At 42.4% G+C, this 23220-nt stretch overlaps 2 protein-coding genes across 3 annotated transcripts; both read right to left on the bottom strand.

The window, feature by feature from the left end:
- Window positions 1–6116: 6116 nt before the first annotated feature.
- On the bottom strand, window positions 6117–12997 carry LOC129350986 (uncharacterized). 2 transcript variants are annotated; one of them, XM_055019440.1, is made up of 3 exons: window positions 11748–12997; window positions 11270–11419; window positions 6117–10159 (listed from the first exon to the last, which is right to left on the bottom strand). In XM_055019440.1, the coding sequence occupies exon 3, from the start codon at window positions 9367–9369 to the stop codon at window positions 6328–6330; it is 3042 nt and encodes a 1013-aa protein (XP_054875415.1). In that variant the 5' UTR covers window positions 9370–10159; window positions 11270–11419; window positions 11748–12997; the 3' UTR covers window positions 6117–6327. The 2 variants fall into 2 exon arrangements, with proteins under 2 accessions (XP_054875415.1, XP_054875416.1); XM_055019441.1 differs by lacking the exon at window positions 11748–12997 and having other exon boundaries at window positions 11270–11560.
- Window positions 12998–13477: 480 nt separating this feature from the next.
- On the bottom strand, window positions 13478–22130 carry cops4 (COP9 constitutive photomorphogenic homolog subunit 4 (Arabidopsis)). Its single transcript, XM_023296540.3, has 10 exons — window positions 21947–22130; window positions 19628–19707; window positions 19378–19529; window positions 19181–19284; window positions 18950–19103; window positions 18657–18807; window positions 18373–18543; window positions 14628–14743; window positions 14448–14532; window positions 13478–14144 (listed from the first exon to the last, which is right to left on the bottom strand). The coding sequence occupies exons 1-10, from the start codon at window positions 22018–22020 to the stop codon at window positions 14011–14013; spliced, it is 1221 nt and encodes a 406-aa protein (XP_023152308.2). The 5' UTR covers window positions 22021–22130; the 3' UTR covers window positions 13478–14010.
- Between the last annotated feature and the right edge of the window lie 1090 nt (window positions 22131–23220).

The raw sequence follows: 23220 nt of genomic DNA on the forward strand, positions 1-23220 counted from the left end.
CCTGTAAAATATGCTAAGTTACACTCAATCACACATCAGGTTATGTTAGCTCAGTGTTTCTCAAATAGTGGGGTGCGCCCTCCTGCGTGGATGCAAAGGCATAACGAGGGGGGCGCGGGCGACCGGGAGGAAAAGGTCCGTCTAAGCGGAACTAATTAGCTGAACCATTGTTTTAACGGCGCACAACCTGCGCTGGCCGTTTGGAATCAGAAGTACGGGACGGGTGAACGCGTCGTTTATGTGCAGTTGGAACGCCGGCGTACATGATCCCGTCACCACCTCGGCTCATTTACTCCGATTATTTTTACCAGGGGTGTGAAACATGCGACCCGCGGGCCAAAACCGGCCCGCTAGATGGTCCATTCCGGCCCGTGGGACGACTTTACAAAGTGTAAAAATTACAGAGAATACATTAACTGTAAATTGTAAATTTGTAGAATTGGAAATTTTCAATAATTTCTAGACCTTGACAAGTTGTTTTGATCATAAAGTAAAATACTAGATTGCTCAGCTCCAGATAGCTCTGACTGAATGTTTCACGCCTTTGTAGATAAACTGTGATCTGGCAGTTGCAATGCACATGTAAATGATGAACTGAGGCATCCCACTATTGAAATTGAACTTATTTCTCTTGAGAAATTTCGGGGTGTTCATAATGTATTGTAAAAAGAAAATTGTGAACATTTTCAGAATGTACTTTTTTGAGCTTAAACAAATGGAAAAAGCTGAAGTTGTGGTGATTTATAGGTTATGATGCTGTGATTTTACTGGTGGGGCCCACTTGAGATCACATTGGGCTGAATATGGTCCCGGGACTGGAATGAGTTTGACACCCCTGATCTTTACTGTGAAAAACAACAAAATGGAATCAGATATAATAACACAGTCCTGCATATTCACATTTTAGTATAAAAACAGTTTTATTTATTTATATATATATATATATATATATATATATATATATATATATATATATATATATATATATATATATATATATATATATATATATATACACACAACCACTGTGTTAGCTGAACATTAGCTGAATTTACAGGGCTGATTTTTAAAGAAATCAATGGGATGTCATTAATTTGTGTTTCTGTCAAGTATACTGTGTTGATAGCTTTTTATGGTATTTATTTTTTTTATCTTCCTGCATCAATGTAGAAAAAGAGAGTACACTGAGGTCTGCTGAGCGGGAACTTTTAAAAGTGGATGAGTCAAAACACGACAAGAGACCCAGGAAACCCAAACGTCTTTTCTTTGAGGAAGATAAGGAAACAGCACCCACTGGAAATGCAAACTCTGTAATTCCAAAAAAGGTAACTGAACAGTAGTACAATACAAAGTAGGTGGTGGTACTGTGTTCTCTTTTAGACAAGTATTAGTATTAGTGTACATTACTTAGTACTGAAGTACATTTTGTTTATAGATCTACACCACACTATAGATGTCAGAGTTTTGTTTCATGATTACCTTTTAGTACATTAAGGAATTAAAATGACTTCAAAAGCATTTGTCAAGTCCAATGGTTAAACCATCATTAAAAGTGTAAATATCTGTACTCTATAAAAGAAACCCAAACTTGCAGCTCAGAGACAGGCTGAGGAGGAAATTCTTTCTGAGGACAACCAACTTAGACCAGGAGTCCAGAGTCCAGGGGAATCATCAAGCATTGAAAATGCTGACCAAATCAGAGTGCTCCAGAACCAGGTCAGGGCTTTGCAGAAGGAAAACACCAGACTGCGCAACATGGTAGTTAAAGGTAAGGATCTATTACAGAATAAATAATAATGACCGCTTCTTTATTTTAGATTGAATTCATACACATGCACTTCATTTGAGATAAAATAAATTAATGCATTAATTGGTTTGTCTTGAATCTCACATTGTCAGATACAGTCTGGTGTTTTTCTATTATAGTACAGGTTTTTCCGTCTGTTTTGTCATATAGTATGTGTTGTATTGGCAGATAAGGCTCTGGTGGCTGCCAACAATTTCCCAATCCTAGTCTTATCCTAATTTGATAAGAGGTAAGCTTTCCTTCCCAAAATGTGTTGCATGGATAATAGGTAGAGACTGTATCTTTCAAATGTGAAGACCTGTGAAATTAGTCTGCCTTGTGAGTCTAAGAAATAATACACAGAACTATGATTCGGCATATTGCCACTATTGTTCCAGCCTATATAGTTTTGTAGCAATTTCCTTTTTTTACTGTAATTGTTTTCCAGAAATTCCAATTTTGTTAATGGAAATGACCAAGGTTCTCACAAACCGTTCTCCCACCGACCTCTGTAAGGTCGAAAGTGAGGGTGAAACTACGCCTTGCAAACCTTCAGAAGTAAGTTGTAATCGGTAGATTTTGAGCAGAAATGAAAAAGATAGAGTAGCGTCATGCAGCTTGTAGTGATTTTCTTTGTTTTTTTTGTTTGGTTTTTTTGTTACAATTAATTAGGTGAAACTTGGGAATGATGGCATTACCACTGTCTCAGCTCATTGTTGGGAGACTGCAAAAGCACAACCTACAGCTAATGGGATGGCACGAGTGCTGCTGATGGGCCTCTTCAGTGTTGATGTTCTCCTGAAGTCTAACCTGACCGGGGGGCTCAACAAAGTCGATCCTACTGCAGAGCGGCGACAGGCTCTCGATGGGAAGAAACTGAAGGCTTTACTTGGTAAAACATCCATAGCTTTTTTCAGAGTTGATGGCAAGTTTCCTTTTTTTAATCTTTTGTTTCAAGTAGGCACCTACCTACCATAGCCAGCAAATGTATCCGCATTGTCGTAAACCACAGCTAAATAATGCGGCTCTTCCAAACAAAACTGGTGAAATATTGCAGGTTTAAACATCACTGAGCCTGACAATGACTGATTAATCTATTTCTAAAAGTGATCTAACAGCAAACAAATTACAAACTGCAAATTCATAGGACTACACAGTCATTTTCTAGCAACAAGCAACACCTAGCAGGGCTATGTTCAAATGGCATACAACAAGTAAATAAAATACAGTAAATACACATTAACACGTTTCAGTAGAGTTTGAAAACAAGCAGTGACCCTCACTGTTGTGTTTTGCAATTGCTCCAGAACATAATCTGGATCCAGGGCTAGGGCATTTATTTTGCAGTTTTTATTTATCAAGTATGTTCATGATATTTACTAGTCTAGCACTACTCAGAGACCCAAATGTCAAATTGGTGACCTGCCTCTAATCACTACCCTCAGGGCAAATTTTGCAAACCTTATTCTTCACTGTTTGCCTTCCCCCATCATTCACCAAGCCAGCTCATGATTTACAGGTAATGTAGATACTGTATAGCGTAATATAAATTGTTGTAACTGTCTATATAACATGTCTTATTTTTGTTATTCTTTTCCCCCACAGATGCTGTAGTGAACCATCACCCAGGGACCAAGATATCTGATTTAAGAAAATCAATCAACACAAGGATTTGTGAGTTAAGGCACCAGGTGAAGCAAAAAAACATGTCAAATGTTAAATAGGATACCAGAAATTTGTATACTTTTGGTTCTTTTTGTTATTTTCCTTGTTTGGATGTTGTTGATGTCATGTAATGACTAAGTTCTATTTAAAGTTGTTTTTGTATTGTGTTATGGTAGCTCACACATCCAGTGTTAACCGTCTTTATTAGGGGCTATGTTTTTAACAATGCAAACCTAGTTTTAGTTCCAAGCTTTCTGAGGAGGGATTTAAATCTTGCATTGTAGGTGGGTGATAGTTGGTATCCATAGCAACCCTTTCTGTTAAGCAACTTGATTGATGTGTACTAATGTTTAAAGTTGGTAGACAGTCAAGCATGTTTTATTTTCAGATAACAATTAAAGATGTCTGATTGAATACCCATTGTTCTGCACCTTTTCTTTATCTTATCTTGTACATTCATACACATCTACAATCTAAATTTTTTACGTATTTATTTATATACGCTTATATGTGCATCTATATATAATGAAGTGTTTTAATTATATTATTAGATATATTTCAATATAAAAGTAAATATATTCATCCATATATGTTATGTAGTGAAGTAAATATATTACTACATATATTTCAATATAAAAGTAAATATATTTATCCATATATGTTATGGTCTGTATTAAGTATATCATTACATATATTTCAATATAAAAATAAATATATTTATCCATATATGTTATGGAGTTTATTAAGTATATTACTACATATATTTCAATATAAAAGTGAATATATTTTCATATATTTTTCAATATATGAAAAGCGGCAATTCCTTATGTATTTTTCAATATATTGTAATATATTAATACAATACATAATTCCATATATTTACAATATAATTTTAAGGTGCAATATTTGTTGTTTTTTTAGTTAATTATGATTCAGAATCAGGTGGTACTGCCAAGACAGATAGTAGCTTTATTATATTTTTTCAATTAACCAATAAATCAAAACATTAAATATTCCAATATATTGGCATTAAATATATTCTAAAATATATTTTCTTTGCGTAAGGGAGAGTTTGGGAGGCGATGCAGCAGCATCAAGCCGAAGACGAGGATATGAACTAGACGACATATGAGGGTAAGCTAATGCTAGTTCGCTAGCTATCGTGTATCAGTCCTGTGAACGACCCTGTAATAGCTGCAGTTTGTCTCTATTAGGTATTAAAATATGTATGCTGTGTATGTGTTTCAGATGCTCTCTTGTGAGACTTCATGGGATTTACCTGAAGCAGCAGCACATGAGCCTGCAGTGGCACAAGGTGTAGAGGAGGAGGACAGAGATGTACAGGATGCACTGATGCACTACGTGTCATGCAAAGTTATTCTTCTTGTTATACTTCTGTTTTTCTGTCCCCGGACCGCTATTGTTTTCTTTAATGCAATTCTGACAATAAACTTTTGTAGATGTGTCTGTGCTATTGTTTGTTTGTGAAGGTTAGCAAGATTAAATAAAAAATTAAACGCCAAAACATTAAAACAGCTGTTTTAAGAAAATTCCAGTTTGATAAATCAGTATTGCTTTGGTGTAATTCAGTCACTGGAATTATGAACCATAAAGGAGTTTGTGTTAAAACATGTTAAATCCCATTAAACACAAATACATTATTAGGGAATATAGAATTGTTTGGTTCAGACTGTTGACTCTTTTTCTACCAGTGTCTTAACAGACAAAATGAAAAGTTATGATGCAATCACATAAATCACAAAATAGTTTATTAGTCAGCAGCAAAATCAAAACTATTTACAATGTGCAAAGTACAAACTGTGGTGGGCCTCTCCTACAGTGGAGGGCTAAAAGTAAAACTATATACAACTACAGGTGCTGGTCATATAATTAGAATATCATGAAAAAAGTTGTTCATTATTTCAGTAATTCCATTCAAAAAGTGAAACTTGTATATTATACTCATTCATTACACAGAGACTGATATATTTCAAATGTTTATTTCTCTTAACTTTGATGATTATACCTGAATACTAACAAAAATCTCAAATTTGGTATCTCTGAAAATTAGAATATTGTAGAAAGGTTCAATATTGAAGACACCTCTAATCAGCTAATTAACTCAAAACACCTGCAAAGGTCTTTAAATGGTCTCTCAGCCTAGTTCTGTAGGCTACACAATCATGGGGAAGACTGCTGACCTGACAGTTGTCCAAAAGACGAGCTTTTTCATGATATTCTAATTATATGACCCATCCATCCATCCATCCATCCATCCTCTACCGCTGGTCCGGGTCGGGTCGCGGGGGCAGCAGCTTTAGGAGGGAAGCCCAGACCTCCCTCTCCCCGGCCACATCATCTAGCTCCTCCCGGGGGACCCCAAGGCGTTCCCAGGCCAGCTGGGAGACATAGTCTCTCCAGCGTGTCCTGGGTCTTCCCCGGGGCCTCCTCCCAGTGGGACGTGCCCTAAACACCTCACCGGGGAGGCGTCCGGGGGGCATCCTAATTAGATGCCCGAGCCACCTCATCTGGCTCCTCTCTACGCGGAGGAGCAGCGGCTCTACTCTGAGATCCTCCCGGATGGCCGAGCTTCTCAACCTATCTCTAAGGGAGAGCCCAGCCACCCTGCGGAGGAAACTCATTTCAGCCGCTTGTACCCGCGATCTTAAGATAAGATAAAGTTCTTTATTTCTCCCCACTCCAGGGGAAATTTACATTGTTACAGCAGTTTTATTTACAATATATACAAGGGTGGCAAAATTTTTAACAGAAAAAATAAAAATAAAGTTTAAAAGTGCAAAGATGTGCAGTGCAAGAATGTCTGTGCAAATTTTATGGTTTGGGGTGGTAATGATATAGTCCAGTTTATGTTAACATCAGCCAGTGATGCTGATGTTGTAAAGTCTTATAGCAGATGGGATGAAGGACCTGCGATAGCGCTCTTTCTTGCAGGGTGGATGTCTCAGTCTGCTGCTGAAGGAGCTGCTTAAAGACCCCACAGTGTCATGCAGTGGGTGAGAGGGATTGTCCATGATGGATGTGAGCTTTGACAACATCCTCCTCTCACCCACCTCCTCTATGGAGTCCAGGGAACAGTCCAGGACAGAACCAGCCCTCCTGACCAGTCTGTTTAGTCTCTTTCTGTCCCTTTCAGTGCTCCCTGCTCCCCAGCAGACCACTGCATAGAAAATAGCAGACGCTACCACAGAGTCATAAAATGTCCTGAGCAGAGTCCTGCACACTCCAAAGGACCTCAGTCTCCTCAGCAGGTGGAGACGACTTTGGCCCTTCTTGTACAGGACCTCTGTATTGTGTGTCCAGTCCAGTTTGTTGTTGAGGTGAACACCCAGGTATTTGTATGTGTCCACCATGTCAATGTCCAAACCCTGGATGTTCACCGGTGCAGTCCGGGGTGTCCTCCTCCTGCGGAAGTCCACGATCATCTCCTTCGTCTTACTGGCGTTGAGCTGCAGATGGTTTCGCTCACACCAGTCCACAAAGTCAGAGATGACCATCCTGTACTCCCGCTCGTCCCCTTCAGATAGGCACCCAACAATGGCTGTATCATCGGAGAACTTCTGGAGGTGACAGCTCCCAGAGTTGTAGTGGAAGTCCGATGTGTACAGGGTGAAGAGAAAGGGGGAGAGCACTGTCCCCTGTGGGGCCCCCATGCTGCTGACTACCACATCAGACACACAGTCCTGAAGCCTCACGTACTGTGGTCTGTTGGTGAGGTAGTCGATGGTCCAAGCAGCCAGGTGACAGTCTACTCCCGCTCCTTCAAGCTTCACCCTAAGCAGAGAAGGCTGGATGGTGTTGAAAGCACTGGAGAAGTCAAAGAACATGACCCTCACAGTGCTGCTGGGGTTCTCCAGGTGAGTCAGTGATCTGTGCAGCAGGTAGACCACTGCATCATCCACTCCAATGTTCGGTTGGTAGGCGAACTGCAGTGGATCCAGATACTGGCTCACCTGGGGACGGAGGTTCTTGAGGACGATCCTCTCCATGGTCTTCATCAGGTGAGAAGTGAGGGCCACAGGTCTGAAGTGGTTAGGCTCCCTGGGGTTCCTGGTCTTAGAGACAGGAACCAGGCAGGAAGTCTTCCATAACAGAGGAACCCTCTCCAGACTCAGGCTCAGGTTAAAGATGTGCAGCAGCACCTGACAGAGCTGGTCTGCACAGTCTCTAAGGAGTCTGGAGCTGATTCCATCAGGACCTGCAGCTTTCCTGGTCTTGATCTTTTTAAGTTCACTTCTCACCTGATCAGCTGTTATGGAGAGGCAGGGGGAGGGTGGCAGGAGGAGGGGTGATGGTGGTGGTGGGGGGTGAGACGAGGAGGGGTGATGGGGCTGTATGCGGAGTCCGGAGGTGGTAGAAGACGGGGATGGGAGGAGGGGTGCTGTTGGTGGTGTTGGTGGTAGAGAGCTGAGGTGTGAAGAAGGAGCTGGCTGGTCGGTGCTTTGATGAGAGGGGGGAGGAGTGGGAGCAGAGTCGAATCTGTTAAAGAACAGATTCAGCTCATTGGCCCACTCCTGGCCTCCTGCTGCAGCTCCCCTCTCATGGCCTCTGCTGTAACCAGAGATGGATCTCAGGTCTCTCCAGACCTCCCTTGTGTTATTGTCCTGCAGGTGAGATTCCATCTTGGTCCTGTAGCTGGCCTTGTCCGCCTTGATCTTCTTCTTTATCTCCTTCTGCACCCTCCTCAGCTCCTCTTTGTCCCCAGATCCAAAGACCCTCCTCTTCTCCTTCAGCAGGGCCTTCAGTTCCAGGGACACCCAGGGTTTGCTGTTAGAGAAACACCGTACTTTCCTGGTCGGTACGATGTTCTCTGCACAGAAGTTGATATAGTCCGTAACAGTGTCTGTCAGTGCATCAATGTCCTCCCCGTGTGGACCACACAGCACATCCCAGTCTGTGGTCTCAAAGCAGTCCTGCAGCGCCTCAGTGGCCTCGTCAGACCACTTCTTCACATACCTGGTGGTGGGGGGTTGTTTCTTCACCATAGGTATGTAAATGGGCTGCAGTCTCACCAGGTTGTGATCTGAGTGGCCCAGTGGGGGGAGGGGTGAGGAGCTGTATGCATCCTTGATGTTTGCATACAGCAGGTCCAGGGTTTTATTGTCTCTGGTATGGCAGGTCACGTACTGGGTGAACGTGGGGAGAGTGGCAGAGAGCGATGCATGATTAAAGTCTCCTGAGATGATGATAAGAGACTGAGGGTGAGATGTTTGCAGCTGGGACACTACACTGTGGATGAGTTCACAGGCTGCAGCCGCCTCAGCCGAGGGAGGGATGTACACAGTAATGGCTATTACATGTGAATACTCCCGGGGCAGATAGAACGGACGCAGACTGACCGCCAGTAATTCTACATCCTTAGTGCAGAGCTGCTCTTTAACGCTAATGTGCCCAGCATTACACCATCTCTCATTCACATACATCGCGAGGCCCCCACCCTTTCTCTTACCACTCTCCCTCGCGTTCCGGTCCGCTCTGACCAGATGGAATCCGTCCAGAGTTAAAAGTGAGTCCGGAGTGAGTTCGTTCAGCCATGACTCCGTGAACATCATGAGGCTGCTCTCCCTATACTCCCACTGCAGCCTGGTCAGCGCCGTCAGTTCTTCCATCTTATTCGGGAGAGACCTCACATTCCCCATAATCACAGATGGAACGGACGGCTTGTAGCGTCTCCTCTTCTCCCGACGCTTCAGTCCTGCCCGGCATCCTCTCCTCCTTCTGCGGAGCTCAGCTGGGATGTCTGGTCTCTCCCACGACGGCGGCCTGGCCTGGCTCAGCGCCAACAGCTGTTCCCGACTGTAAACAATGGAGCCATGGCTGAACGGGTCACCAGATGCGGATTTAAAAAGTTCCGAAAACAGTAGTAAACAAAGTAGGGAAAACGCTATTTGCACATCCATGTCTGTCCCGTACAAAAGCGTCACCCTACTTGCTGAAAAGAAAAACTTAAAAAGAGAAGAAAACTACAAAATAACTAAACAGACCTAAAGTTAACCGGAGCTGCTGTAACTAGCTGCCGCTGGCACGGCGCCATCTTGGAAAAAAAAAAAAAAAAAAAAAATCTTGTTCTTTCGGTCACTACCCAAAGCTCGTGACCATAGGTGAGGGTAGGAACGTAGATCGACCGGTAAATCTTTACCACGACGGACCTGTACAGCGCCCGCATTACTGCGGAGGCCGTAGCAATCCGCCGGTCGATCTCTCGCTCCATCCTTCCCTCACTCGTGAACAAGACCCCGAGGTACTTAAACTCCTCCACTTGGGGCAGGACCTCATCCCTGACCCGGAGAGTGCACTCCACCCTTTTCCGGCTGAGGACCATGGACTCGGATTTGGAGGTGCTGATCCTCATCCCAACCGCTTCACACTCGGCGAGTGTGAAGCCGAGTGTGAATTATATGACCAGCATTTGTAAATCTCAAGTCTATGGGAGGTGGACTCGCTCACACTCGCCGCCTGCCCACTGCCTACCCAGCTACCCCAGCTGCCCCAGCACACCCAGGAATGACTGGTTGAAGGCAGTATTCTGGGCCATCTCCTCCCGCTGCAAGGCCGCTTCATTCTCTCTTGCCTCGCTGAGGAGCAACCAGATGTTCTCATCATGCTGGGCATGACTCCACTCCTCCTCAGCCTGCATCTCCACAAGTACGCTAGGAAGGTCCAATTTTCTGTGGCCCCCTTTCCTCTTGCCTAGACCAAAGACAGAAAAGTGATCAGAGTCAGCTTTAATGGCCAAGTAAGTACACAATATACACGGAATTTGGTTTCGGCTGTTGGTGTCATCCTAGGAATATGGAAGAGAATAATAAAAAAATGAACAATAGAAAGAGGAACAGGGAGGAAAAAGAAATAGTAGTAAAATAGAACACAATATAAACAGAAATGTACAGCTAGACTGGAATGTATGAACACATTAGCAAAATGGTAATTGCTATAAACACAGTAGTGGTGATTTTTGTGTACAGGGCTCTGTAGTCCAAATGTCCAGGGTGAGTGGGGTCTCTGATGATGTTTTCTGCAGTCCGTACTATGGGCTGTAGTCTGTTTGTCCTGCTGTGTGGTTGATCCAGAGGTGCACAGGACAGATCGGATGACTGCAGTGTAGAACTGGATCAACAGCTCCTGTGCCAAGCCATGTCTCCTCAGCTGTCGTAGGAAATACATCCTCTGCTGAGCCTTTTTCAGGATGGAGTGGATGTTCATCTCCCACTTCAGGTCCTGAGAGATTGTAGTCCCCAGGAGCTGGAAGGACTCCACAGCTATGATGTGATGTGTTTAGCCACCCGTCCATCCATTTTCAATCATGATCATGTCTTTGATACTTTAATAAACTTCTGGCACTCTTCGCTTTAACCAAAGCACAAGCAGTAACTCCTCCACCACAAACAAAAACGACGTGGTGTGAACTTCATTTCATCCTGTGCACATTTTGGAGTTGGTAAGAACAGCTGTGTTTTCTCATTTTTATGTATATTTTCATTCAGTTTCACATCTACCTAGTGACTGTAAGAAGAATGGTTGCAATACTACACTGCACCAGAACGTAAATTAATTATAGTGACTTACTTGTTAAGTCAATGGAAAATAAATGCAGCTGCATGTGTTCTGTTTATGTGTCACTGCAGCTACATGTAGCTTTCATCAGGCGTTCCTGAGCTGGCTGCTGCACAGTTTGCATTTACACCTGCCTGAATTCTTGGTCGTTGGTCTCACTGTTCTGATCATGCTTGCAGGCATTTACACCTGTAGTAATAATAATAATGCGAAAATCAACCATGCTCTCTGTTTACCGTGTCTTACCGGTGATAAGACGTTGCTGTGACGTGCTGGTGTCGGTGTCCGAGCTGGTGCTGGTGCTGGAGAGGAGCCGCTGCAGCTGGTGGAGAGGAGGCAGGGCAGCCGGGGGCTCCGCGACGGAGGTGGAGTAGGCTTCGCATGTGGAAAGGGATTCTTGAACAGAAATAAACACTCACTCTAAGTACAAGAAAAACACGGCATGCTGACTGAAGTATTAGCTTCTGAGAGCTAAACGTTAGAAACAGCAGCACGAAATACAAGCAGAGCACGGAGTTGGCGCCGATGGCTAACTAGCTAGCGCCGATGGCTAACTAGCTCGCGCCGATGGCTAACTAGCTAGCGCCGATGGCTAACTAGCTATCTTATTGTCTGCTACAGGAGACAATGACGTTACTTTCTAAAAATACTTGTTTGCTTAAAAGAAGCTTGCCACCAATGGAATAAATGATGTATAAGTTTCTTGAAGTCACAAAACACTCACCGCCCTCGAACGTCTCCAACAATGCAGCGGCTGAGTCGCCCTCCTGTTGCTGGCGGTGCGGTGCCAGTAAATAGCGTTCATGAAACCTCTTCCAACACCTCCTGGTTGACCCACGCCGGCCGTTGTGGTCCTGGGTGGACCGATAGTCACTTTTGAGCTTTTTCAGCTTCTCCCTACACTGCTTCTGTCCTCTTTATATACAGTCTACTGTATATATGTGAGCGGCCATCCGCTCAGAGACCTCCTGATAAACTTTCTCCGTCCAGCTCCCTCTGTATTCTTTGGTCCGCCACCAAAGACAAAGTCTCGACCTCTTCATTCACCCACGGTACAGGTCTGGCTGTCATATTAAAATTATGAAGAACAGAGAGTTTCGTGAAGAGCAATGCACACCGTCGCTGTTTATAGTCATTTTTTAATGCAGGATTTTGTTTTCGTGCTGGAGTTGCTCTGTGTCGTCACTCCCTGTCCAATCAGTGGGCTGTACTATGTAAACGCCACATTATCGGCTCATCTCAGCTCGCTGGGAACCTCAGCCGAGAAGGTGCTGAAAATTAGTCCGTATGGAAACGCTCGCAAACAAAGATGAGACGAGCCGTACCGTGCCGAGTAGATGCTTGTGGAATCGCGGCTAAACAAAGACGAGCGGAGCCGTGCCGCGCCGAGTAGGTCCTAAAGGGAAAGCGCTCGACACTCCGAGCATCGCTGCAATTTGACAGGCTGGTAATCCACAAAGAACGTTCCAGAACTTCCCTCGGTATGCCAAACGCCCTGGTCCCTGTGTGTGCTCCTGTTGCACCCTGGTACCAGAAAACCGGCGGAGTACTTCCTCTAAATTTGCAGTCACTCTACGGTCAACATCTTGGTCGGAAAGTGCGGAAATAACTTCAACAACTTCAATAAATTCCTCTGCTTTACACGCTACATGCTCGCGGTCAGCAGGTCCTGCTTCCACATACTCTGCAAGGTCTAAAATATCTCTCACCAACTCTCTAGAAAGTTCCCAGCGACTCTCCCTCTACACAGCCTCCATGTTTAGAAAGACTTCTACTTCCGGTTTCAAGGCAGACAAAAGTAGTGGATTAGACTAGATTCACGTTAGTCCCGCCCACGGACTTTGACGGGCGAGGTTGACAGATAAAATAAATTCATGATCCACTGCAACGCAAGGACCATGAAATAATTAATTAAATAGTGAAATAATGAAATATGTTTTTACTTAAAATAATTGTTATTTTAATAAATTTATGACATATTTAATAACACATTTATGTATTTAATTCCAATTTTAATTAATGACATTTAATTCCAATTTTAACTAATTAATGACATATTTAATTATTTAATGATATATTTATTTAATAACACATTTAAGTATTTAATTCCAATTTTAATTAATTAATGAAATATTTAATTCCAATTTTAATTAATTAATGACATATTTAATTAATTATTTAATGATGTATTTATTTATTTAATTTTGGCACTTTTAGTCCTCCATATGCATCAGCCAGTCATGTGACAGACTTTAAAGAAAACACAGAAATCTTTACTCTGAGGGCATCAAGAGTGAATATCCTGGGCAATGCTGCTATTAAAAGTTGTCTTAAAACAAACTCAAAAAGAACATTTCATGACCTTGTCCTATAAATGTTGATGTAAACTGTGTAACATTTCAATGAACTGCCACTGAGGCATTGACACAATGACAAAACAGTGAAGCTGAACAATTTCTTTCAGGTTTAAATTTTATTTTCTTGGCTGAATCTTCAGAAAGGTGAGCCAAGAGGTTTACATGACGCAATGAATCAAGAACGATTTCATAGCTATTGCTGTGAAGTTAAAAACAGAAGAATGTGTTTGAGCACAAAAGTTCCAATATATGAGTGGTACATGTCTTCTTTTTGACCCAATTAAAAGTCAACTGAGTAAATTTTGTTTTTTAGCATTTTTAACCATGTAAACAATATAAAGTCACACCTAAAGGTACATTTATAGCACAGTCCTGTGATTATTTTTATATGCCAAACACAGATTGGAAATATTGGCAAACAAGTGAGCAAAAGTAAGAAAATTGCCCTTTAAAAGTTTTGCCAAAAAGAGAAACATATCTGATGAATGGTAGTGATATCAGAGGATGCTCCTTGGTCGCTTCCATTGCTGAGACTGCAGTAGTGATGTTTTTTAAGCAGGAAGACAAAACTTCGGGGTGGGATAAGGAAGCAGTTTCAGGGCATTTTTTGGCTGGGAGGGGTGGAGATATTTACTGGGTCATCTGGGCTTCCATAGCCTGTGCTGCCCACTCTGGAGCAGCCTGACGGATCTTCTCTAGGAGGTTGTTGACCTGGAAACATAAAGACTGGATCTGTTTGTCCCAGGTGGGAAGAGGTTCACGGGCTGCCAGGGAGGAAAGAAAAGATCAGAAGACTCATTTCATTGTCATGACGTGAACGACTATTCAAACACTACATGGTAGCCACATTGAAGGCTGCTGTAAGAGCTTGAAGTCTTTTCCTTTTAGTTTGAAAAGCCCGCCCCCTTTTGGCTACAGACAATATGACATTCTTCAGTGAAAGTGAACTAAATTAAATCAACAAATTTTGCATCATATAGCCTCTCTGACCAGATTTTCCTTTCTACTTGTTATTGCTCTAGTCTACAGAAAATAGAGAATCAAACACACCAGCCATCATCACTCACTTTCAAAGTGTACGATGCCGTCTATTTGGTCGATGAAGCCATTCATGCGCCCTTCAGTGATCATCTGGGAAGCAATCTTTTCAGCCTAAAGACAAAAAAGCAAACTAGAATCTCCACACACAGCTTGGAAAACAGCAGTCTGAATGTTTTTTCAGTTCACTAATCCAACCCATGTCTCACCTTTGCTGGGGGGATTTCCAAAAGTGCTCCTAGTTCTTCAAAAGTGATGTTGTTGTACAGTTTACTAGCAGACAGGAGGTTGTGTTCAATCACAGCTCTGTCGAGGATGCTGGAGCCTGTAACAGAGAGGGAGCTATTCATTTGCTGTTTCTTCCACTTATCTTTAAGAAAGTCCTTATTTATTTCAGACAATATGACTGTGTTACGGCCCTCGGCCGCTGCACTCCTCCTCCTTCTGTTTTAATCTACTGTGTTGTATACAGCTGGGCACCTGTCAAGCACCTTCGTTTGTCCGGCCTCTGTTGTCTTGTCCGGCCTACAATCTCCGGAGCTGAAGCTGGATTGAAGCAGGCCAAACTACTGCTGCCAATGATGGTGCATTTAGCTTTTATAAGGTTCATTCATCCAGTATTCAGAATCGGCGGTGGTTCTTCTTATGAGAAGCTGAGCTGCCCGTGAACTTTTGTAAAATCTGTGCCAGTGGTTGGTGTACGTGTGGGGTAAAAGGCTAGTGAGGGACCATCAAATTATTAAGGAATGATATAGAGTACACACTGTTAGTTTTAGGTTAGCGGTTCTACTGTGGTGTATTTTGGTTTTGAGAAGTGAACAGTAAGGGTTCATTTTTGTATTGATTATCTTTTACTTTCTCCCTGGTTTTGTAAAGCACACAACTTCAGAGTGAAGTTCGTGTGTTATGTATGTGTACATTATGTACGGATATTGAATCGTGTGACCTAAATATGTAGCGGGCAGCAGGAATTGATGGGACTCAGAAACACCTCCACAATTTAATCAATTGTTCCTTGTATCTTTTCCAACTGATAAGTCCTGATAAGTCCGCAGTGGCCAATTTGTAGTAGGATTTGTAGTTATAGTTACAGTGACGCCGTGCCACTATCTTGCAATGACACAGAAATCTTTCTAGCCTACATAGCCTTTTGCACTGAAAATGTGTTAACACCAAGACCATTACAGTATTTCCCAACCAGAAGCCATGGCTGGACAGCGGTGTGCGGTCTCTGCTCAGGGCAAGGGGCGCTGCCTTTAAATCAGGTGATAGGTTAGCCTACAGCCATTCCCGCAGAGAGCTGAAGAGGGGCATCAGAGAGGCCAAGCGCAAATACCAGCAGCGCATTGAGGGCCACTTTAAGACCAGCGACTCACGCAGCACGTGGAGAGGCATCAAGGCCATAACTGACCAACCAGCAGCGACGCCAAGCTCCCAGATGCCCTGAATGCATTTTTCACACGCTTCGACACCCCCTCCACCGGTGTACCAGCCTTGCCCATAGCACCAACCAACCAGGCAACCAGAAGCCCACCCGAGTCCTGCAACAACATCAGGTTAGGTCAACGATGAAGAAAATCAATATCATCAAGGCAGCAGGTCAAGACGGGGTGCCGGGCCGGGCCCTGAAGGCATGTGCAGACCAGCTAGCAGGCGTGTTTACGGACATTTTCAACCGCTCCTTAAAGCAGGCTGTAGTCCCCACATGCCTTAAATCCACCACCATAGTGCCCGTGCCCAAGAAACAGGCAGTGAAATGCCTGAATGACTACCGCCCAGTTGCCTTGACACTAGAGGTAGACCGATATATCGGCCGGCCGATATTTTGGGCCGATATATGGACTTTTTTCAATATCGGCCATCGGCCGATATTTACAAATAAAAAGCCGATTTGTGATCAGGCACCCGTACGGGCAGCTGCCGCGACCGCTTTTCCCTTAGAAGGACCCCCGGCACTCAGAGAGCGGAGCATGAGCGGAGCGAGTGAGCCAGGCAACAAGCCTAACCCTAACCACTTTCAGGTTACTTTTTAATTGTATTTTTTGTAAACTTTAAGTATTTTCTTTATGTTATTGTACTTTTTCACTTTTTGTGTTCAATAAATGTTAGAGTTCTGATAGTGTATTTAACTTGTAATATATACATGTATATACTTTTAGTGTTTAAATTGCCTTTTGTAATCGATGTGCTTTAAAAAAAAAAAAAAAAGGATATCGGCCTTAAAAATCGGCTTCTACAATCGGCTTTAGATATCGGCCATTGGCTGAAAATTTTTTTAAAAATCGGTATCGGCATCGGCCTTTGAAAATCCCATATCGGTCGACCTCTACTTGACACCAATAATAATGAAGTGCTTTGAGAGGCTGGTCCTGCATTACATCAAGGACATCATTCCTGCTGATCTGGACATCCACCAGTTTGCTTACAGGGCAAACAGATCAACGGAAGACGCCATCTCAACTGCACTGCACACGGCCCTGATCCACCTGGAGGGCCCCAACACCTACGTTAGAATGCTATTTGTTGATTTTACATCAGCATTCAACACCATCTCTCCCCATAAACTGATAACCAAGCTTGGCCATCTGGGACTAGACACCACACTCTGCTCCTGGATCCACAGCTTTCTCACCAGCAGACCACAGAGTGTCAGAGTAGGAGAGGTGACATCATCCACACTCACATTGAGTACAGGTGCACCTCAGGGCTGCGTCCTCAGACCGGCCCTGTTCACCCTTTTCACACATGACTGTACCCCTATCCACCCCTCCAACACGATAGTAAAGTTCGCTGATGACACCACCATAGTTGGATTAATATCTGACAACAACGAGACCCACTACAGGGAGGAGGTCTAGCACCTGGTCAGCTGGTGCTCTGAAAGTGACGTGGTAATGAATACCACCAAAACAAAAAAGATCATTGTGGACTTCAGGAGAGCCAGGAAAACGCTGTTTCCAGCTGCACCACTGGAAACAGAAGGGACTAAAAACTGCACAGTGGATTGTGGGTGCACAGCTTCCCAGTCTGGACTCTGTCTATGCTAGCCGGCTGAGGAAAAAGGCCAGCAGCATCGCCAGAGATCCCACCCATCCTGGACACAGACTGTTTGTCCCCTTTCCATCAGGGAAAAGATTCCGGTCATTAAAAACAAAAACCAGCAGACTGCAGAACAGCTTCTTCCCCAGAGCTGTCGCTGCCATTACACCCCCCATCCATTGCCCCACCACCCAGTCATTCCCCCCTCCCGGCTCATCTGTGCAATAAGAACTCTACTTCAACACTGGACCACTTTATTAGCACTGACCACTTTACTTTGTTTGTATATAGTATTTTGATTCTTCTTTTTATTTTTTAAGAGTATTTTTTTAATCTATTTTTATTATTTGCACTGCTGTTAACTGTCGTGTTCTTCAGACAAATTTCGTTGTACTTCTGAACAATGACAATAAAGTCTCTTTAATCTTAATCTTTAATCTTTAACAAATCCATGGATCCAGACTATAAGCCGCATAACTGCCAAAATCTAATTACTTGGTCCTTGTGTCATTTCTAACTTTCCCTGAAAATTTCACCCAAATCTGTTAATCCGTTTTTGAGTAATGTTGCGAACAGACAATCAAACAGAGAGACAGCCAAAGCACTGCCAATCGTCATATAATTTCGCCACATTCCTTGGTGGAGTAATAATCATAATATTTTTTTGTCTAGCATGTGTCATGCGACACACGCAGCTCAAAATGCTTTAGCACTGAAAATAAAAAACTATGTAAAAACAATGACAGTTCAAGTAAAAGAGCAAATTTAAGTAAGATTAAAAAGCAAGCAGGTATAACAAAAATGACATATGCCATAGTAGGTGGCAAAAGAAGAAGGCTCCGTTAAAAAGATCTGTTTTAAAGCGTCATTTACGGGCCATGTTGCTGCTGTCTAAAGCCAATTATCTTGACTTACCATCCGCTGTGGTGGCTTTCTGGTGAGGCATCAACATGGCAGCAAACTCCTGCAGCTGGTTTCCTCTGATGATGCGGTCCAGGTACATCTTCTCCAGAATGCCATAAGCAGCCAGCTGCTGACAGCGCTCATCCTTAAAGAGAGTGGCCAACATACGGGAACGCTGCTGTCCTAAAACAAATCGCATTTTTTCAATGATACATGAGGTAAAACAGTGATTAACATGTTTGTTTCTTTCCATTTGGATTATTTTTAAAATATATTCACATTAGTCCTAGTGTTACCTGCAGAGGCCAGTATGGTGCAGTTCAGGGCATGCTTCAGTGCCTCCAGACGTTCACTTTCATGGACAATTGACTTATAAGACAGCTCGTTGTATCTTTGTGCAGCTTCAATGAACTTCCTTCTGAAGTCTAGGACCCTGGCATAGCACACCTAAGACAGTGAAAAGCATTAGGCACTTATCCACACAACCAGTGACATTGCAATGTTTCTATCCTTTACAGGGCTTCAATCCCAGGCAACATCGACAACAGATAAGTGTATGGGGCTATGAAATCATTAAGGAAACATGTACCTTATAGTGTATCTGCAGCTGTTCATTGGAAGACTCATTCTGAAGCAATGAGGCTCTGTTGATGTAGGCCTCTGCCTGAACGGGATCATCGTCTTCTAAGTAGAGTCGGGCAATTTTCAGGTATGTATCCAACTTATAGTCAACATTATATTGTCTACAAGGAAAAAAATATGTATTTAAAGACATACAGATATCACATAATGAGGAAATAACTGCAAATATTTTACTTACTTCTGTCCTGTTTCCAGGGGAATGCCAACTAAAACCTGCGCAGCGTTTCTCCAGTCTCCCTCCTTCTCATAAATGGTTGCTAAGTGTTGTCTTATTGAGGCTACCTGAGGACGTGTAGAACATTGCTCAGTTATGTACTGGAATGATAATACTGAAGTTTAACTGACTGATAAATCAACAAATCTCCATTGATTTACCTGTTCCTCAAAGGAGATGACCCTTGGCTGAATCTTCTCCAAAGTGAAGTGATACACTGCCTTAGCTGTGGCATCAGGCAGGTTGGGCAGATGTGTGCAGAAATCAGTGAGCAGCTGTCTTGAGATGACAAGGCTGACATTTTCATTGACCACTGCAACAGTGTAAAACATTAGAAGTAAAATATTCTGTTTACATCCAAATGCACTAAACATGTAGAAAATGCCACAGAAGAAAGTAGAGACAGCATACTTGCTTCAACAAAGGCCTTCAAGGACTCCAGTTGATCTGCATCTGTAAACTGAATGGCCTTCTCCAAAATTTGTCGATATCTACAACAGATATTACTGGTTAGAAACCAAACAACTTCAAAACTGATGAACAGAAATTTTAACGGTAAATATACAGTGGCATAAAAAGTTAGTTTCTGTAGGGTACAGTCATTTCTAGCTCTGTATCATCCATGCTTCATGATTAGTGAGTCACAGTGCGCTGTTGTTGTTGATTTACACTTTTTTGTGTGTAACAGACTCTGTGATGAGCTGGGTTTCACTCAATCACTTGGTCACCACAGACTGTTGTTAATTTGTCACTAAACTGTGTTACTGAGATTTTATCATTGTGCTGTTGGTTAAAAAAAAAAAAGTACACACGCTCTGAATGCAATTGTGCACACTGGAGCACAAATTGTCTGTGGTGTCCTTTAGTGTTCTGCAGGTGCTTTGTGTCTTATTAAACATCCAGTATGTCCCTGTTGGTTAAAGAATTTGTACTGAAAATACAAAGACAATTTACAAAATGTGCACATGTGCAGATTGTGTTTCAGGTCTGTGCACATCCAGATACAAAAAGGATCTAGTAGAAGCAGACTGCCGTTTTACACATCAGCAGCACTTACCATTACCTTTTAGCACATGTAGTACAGTCCTTGAGCACTTTATTCAGAACATCTGTGCAGCAGGTAGCACGCTCACTACTAGGGCAGGGACTTTAAATGATTTACAGTGTCAATTAATCTGTTCAATCTGAATAACACATTAGTTGTTTGGTCTATAAAATATCACAGCATGGTGAAAAACATTGATCAGTGTTTTCTAAAGCCCAACGTGACATCTTATTTAGTCAACAATCCAACAAGATACTCAGTTTAATATCATAGAGGAGGAAAGAAACCGAAGCATGTTTAAATGTAAGAAGCCAAATTCAGATCAAATTTATCACTACCAGGACTCCAGACTGCGACCAAAATGGTTGCATTTGCAACCTTTTTTGAGAGTGTGAGAGCTGAAGTTTCAACTGGTCGCATTGTGCCATTGCATGATGATAACTGAGCTCTATTGGTGTCGCTCTAACCAGCACAGATAGCTACTATGTTAAGCACAGTGGTGGAAAGTGGTACATTTCTAATTTTAGTGTACTGTGGTATTTACGCTTAAAAATGTAGTCTTCTCGTGAAATGTGGAGCACACCTATATGGGCTGCTCATAGAAAAGACCACATGAAGGGAAAAATCCACCAGTTTCATCAGGGACAAATCTGACATTGAAACACCTTATAGTTTAACTCTTTTCAAAATCTTTTTTGGTCATGCCTGTCTGAGCACTGCAGCTACCACAGCCTGCAATGTGGGATGATTAGGGAATTCTGGTAAATCGTAGTGTCTGTCGACAGGAAATTCTCAGCAAGTGATGTGTTTTGACTGTTACAAGGTGGGAGGTGCGACGAAATGAGAAAGTTGGTCACACCGGTGCTACCAGTGAAAAAATTTGTCTGGAGCCCTGACTACTAATTAATCAAACTGATTAATTACCTATCTTAATAGTTTGCAATTCATGACCACTAATCAGTTAATAGCTATTACTCTACCTCCCGTCCCGTTCACATACATGTGAGGGGGAAAAATAGAAATACCTCTCAATATAATGCAGTCTATGTGACCACCACAGCAACCCATTATGACCTCAATAACAAACATACATTTAAATGATCATATTTGTGACAATGTCATCAAAAACTGAAAATACATTAGCTTCACAGAAGAAGCATTCCTCATAAGGTACTTTCTAAGTGTGTATTTTACACAAACACAACGCGGTTAGTCTGACAAAGATTTGTGTCTCAGTGACACGAAGTGGCCTAATAGTTGGCGTCTGTACATTGGTAATTTCTTGTCAAATATCATGTCACTACTCTTGAGCTGTTAAAACTGAAAGCTGTGTTGTTCCCTGCACCAAGTGTGCAGCTAAAGAGCCGTGAGTTAGCTTTGAGATAGCTACTAGTTAGCTAATATAATATAATCAGCTGTTAACGTTGTGTAGCCTCTCTGCTTTTACACCTCTTGGACTTAGTGCTAGAGTTAAAACGAATATTTTATCGTTAAAATGCTGTGACAGACCGTTAATCTGTCTCGGGTAGCTGCATGTATGGCTAATGCAGCTAGTTGGCTAACGTTAGCTTAGCTTGGTCCATCACGGCTATCTCGCTGCTAGCTAACAGTTACTACAGCGTTTACTTCTTAAACTGTAAGAGCGTTTGCTTATTATATGATGTGACATAATCAGCGTTACATACTTTGCAGCGAGATCTTTGTGAGATCCACTTGAATTCATCAGCTGTGCCAGCTCCTGCCTCACTTCGGTAGCCATTGCCGTTTGTGTCGAAGTGTCAACAACACCGACTTCCTCCGCCAAGAGACGGCGAGCCTTCAGACGGAGTCCCGGAGCGCGGTCACAGCGCGGAGCACGGTCGGTCTGTAGCAGCTCAGTGAAGCTGACCCCCACCCACATAAAAAGTCCAAGCAAACAGGCTGTTAGATTATTGCTTTGTTTGTGCTGATTTGTGCCATTCAAATTTTCGTTTGTGCTGCTATAGTTTTTGAGTTATTAAAGATTATTTTTAGGTCATTCAGAGGTCATCATCCCCCCAAAATTAAACAGACTGGTCTACTTTTTTCTTTTGTGCTGATTTCTGCTGTTAAAATTTTCGTTTGTGCTGCTATAGTTTCTGAGATATTACAAATTTTTGAGTAGTCATTGAATTTTTTTTCAAGATGCTTGTTGATTCGCTGTGAAAGACTGCTATTTTGTGTAGTTTTTAATGGGGAGTGTTAAGGAAATTCAATTCCAGGCTTCGTTTTGGAACGGGTAGAACTGCCCCATCTTTATTAGCAGCAACGTAAACAACAGACCGCGAAAAGAACAGCGACAATTTACGGCACTCACCGAACACCTCACTTCCGGCGCACACATCGTCCACAATAAAAGCATGGCTCAAAACTATGAGTGAAGGCGTACGAATTCCATGTTGCTTAACAGGGAGTATAGAATGTTCTTAATGCTGTTCATTTTTAATAACGTTTTCGAAAAAATGCACACACTCCTAAATAAACCTTGAAGCATTTGCATTTATTGTCTTATGACAGAAATGTGATTGACGAAGTAAAGATAAAGCACAGTTCATTAAAAATGTAAATCATTTATTAACATAAAAATGCATTTTACGTTTTTTTTAACCGAACTTTACTGAACAAATTTATACATAAAGGCACAAAGTCATTTCAAAAAGGCATTTTCCAGCAATAGCACAGGTTCAACATCCTCAGATGTTATTACTTAGGTATTATACACGTTATATACATTAACACGTTATACACGTTGCAGACCACAAACATAATAAATTCGGATCAAGATATGTGATCGTCTGTAAATAAAACTTGTAATATCTCAGAAACCGTAGTAGGACAAAAAAAATATTAACGGCACAAATCAGCACAAACGAAATACTAAAAAAAGTAGACCAGTCTGGTTCATTTTGGAGCAAGCTGGGGGGGGTGATGACGTCATGCG

This window comes from Amphiprion ocellaris, chromosome 17, assembly GCF_022539595.1.
Source record: "Amphiprion ocellaris isolate individual 3 ecotype Okinawa chromosome 17, ASM2253959v1, whole genome shotgun sequence".
NCBI lineage: Eukaryota > Metazoa > Chordata > Actinopteri > Pomacentridae > Amphiprion > Amphiprion ocellaris.

Excerpts from the sequence above, each read along its gene's own strand:
- LOC129350986 (XM_055019440.1), bottom strand. The coding sequence starts at position 9,369 with ATGGATGTGCAAATAGCGTTTTCCCTACTTTGTTTACTACTGTTTTCG.
- cops4 (XM_023296540.3), bottom strand. The coding sequence starts at position 22,020 with ATGGCTACCGAAGTGAGGCAGGAGCTGGCACAGCTGATGAATTCAAGT. Across the intron at positions 19,285-19,377 it reads TCATCTCCTTTGAGGAACAG|GTAGCCTCAATAAGACAACA; the intron begins GTAAATCAATGG and ends ACACGTCCTCAG. Across the intron at positions 18,544-18,656 it reads CACCATACTGGCCTCTGCAG|GACAGCAGCGTTCCCGTATG; the intron begins GTAACACTAGGA and ends GATTTGTTTTAG.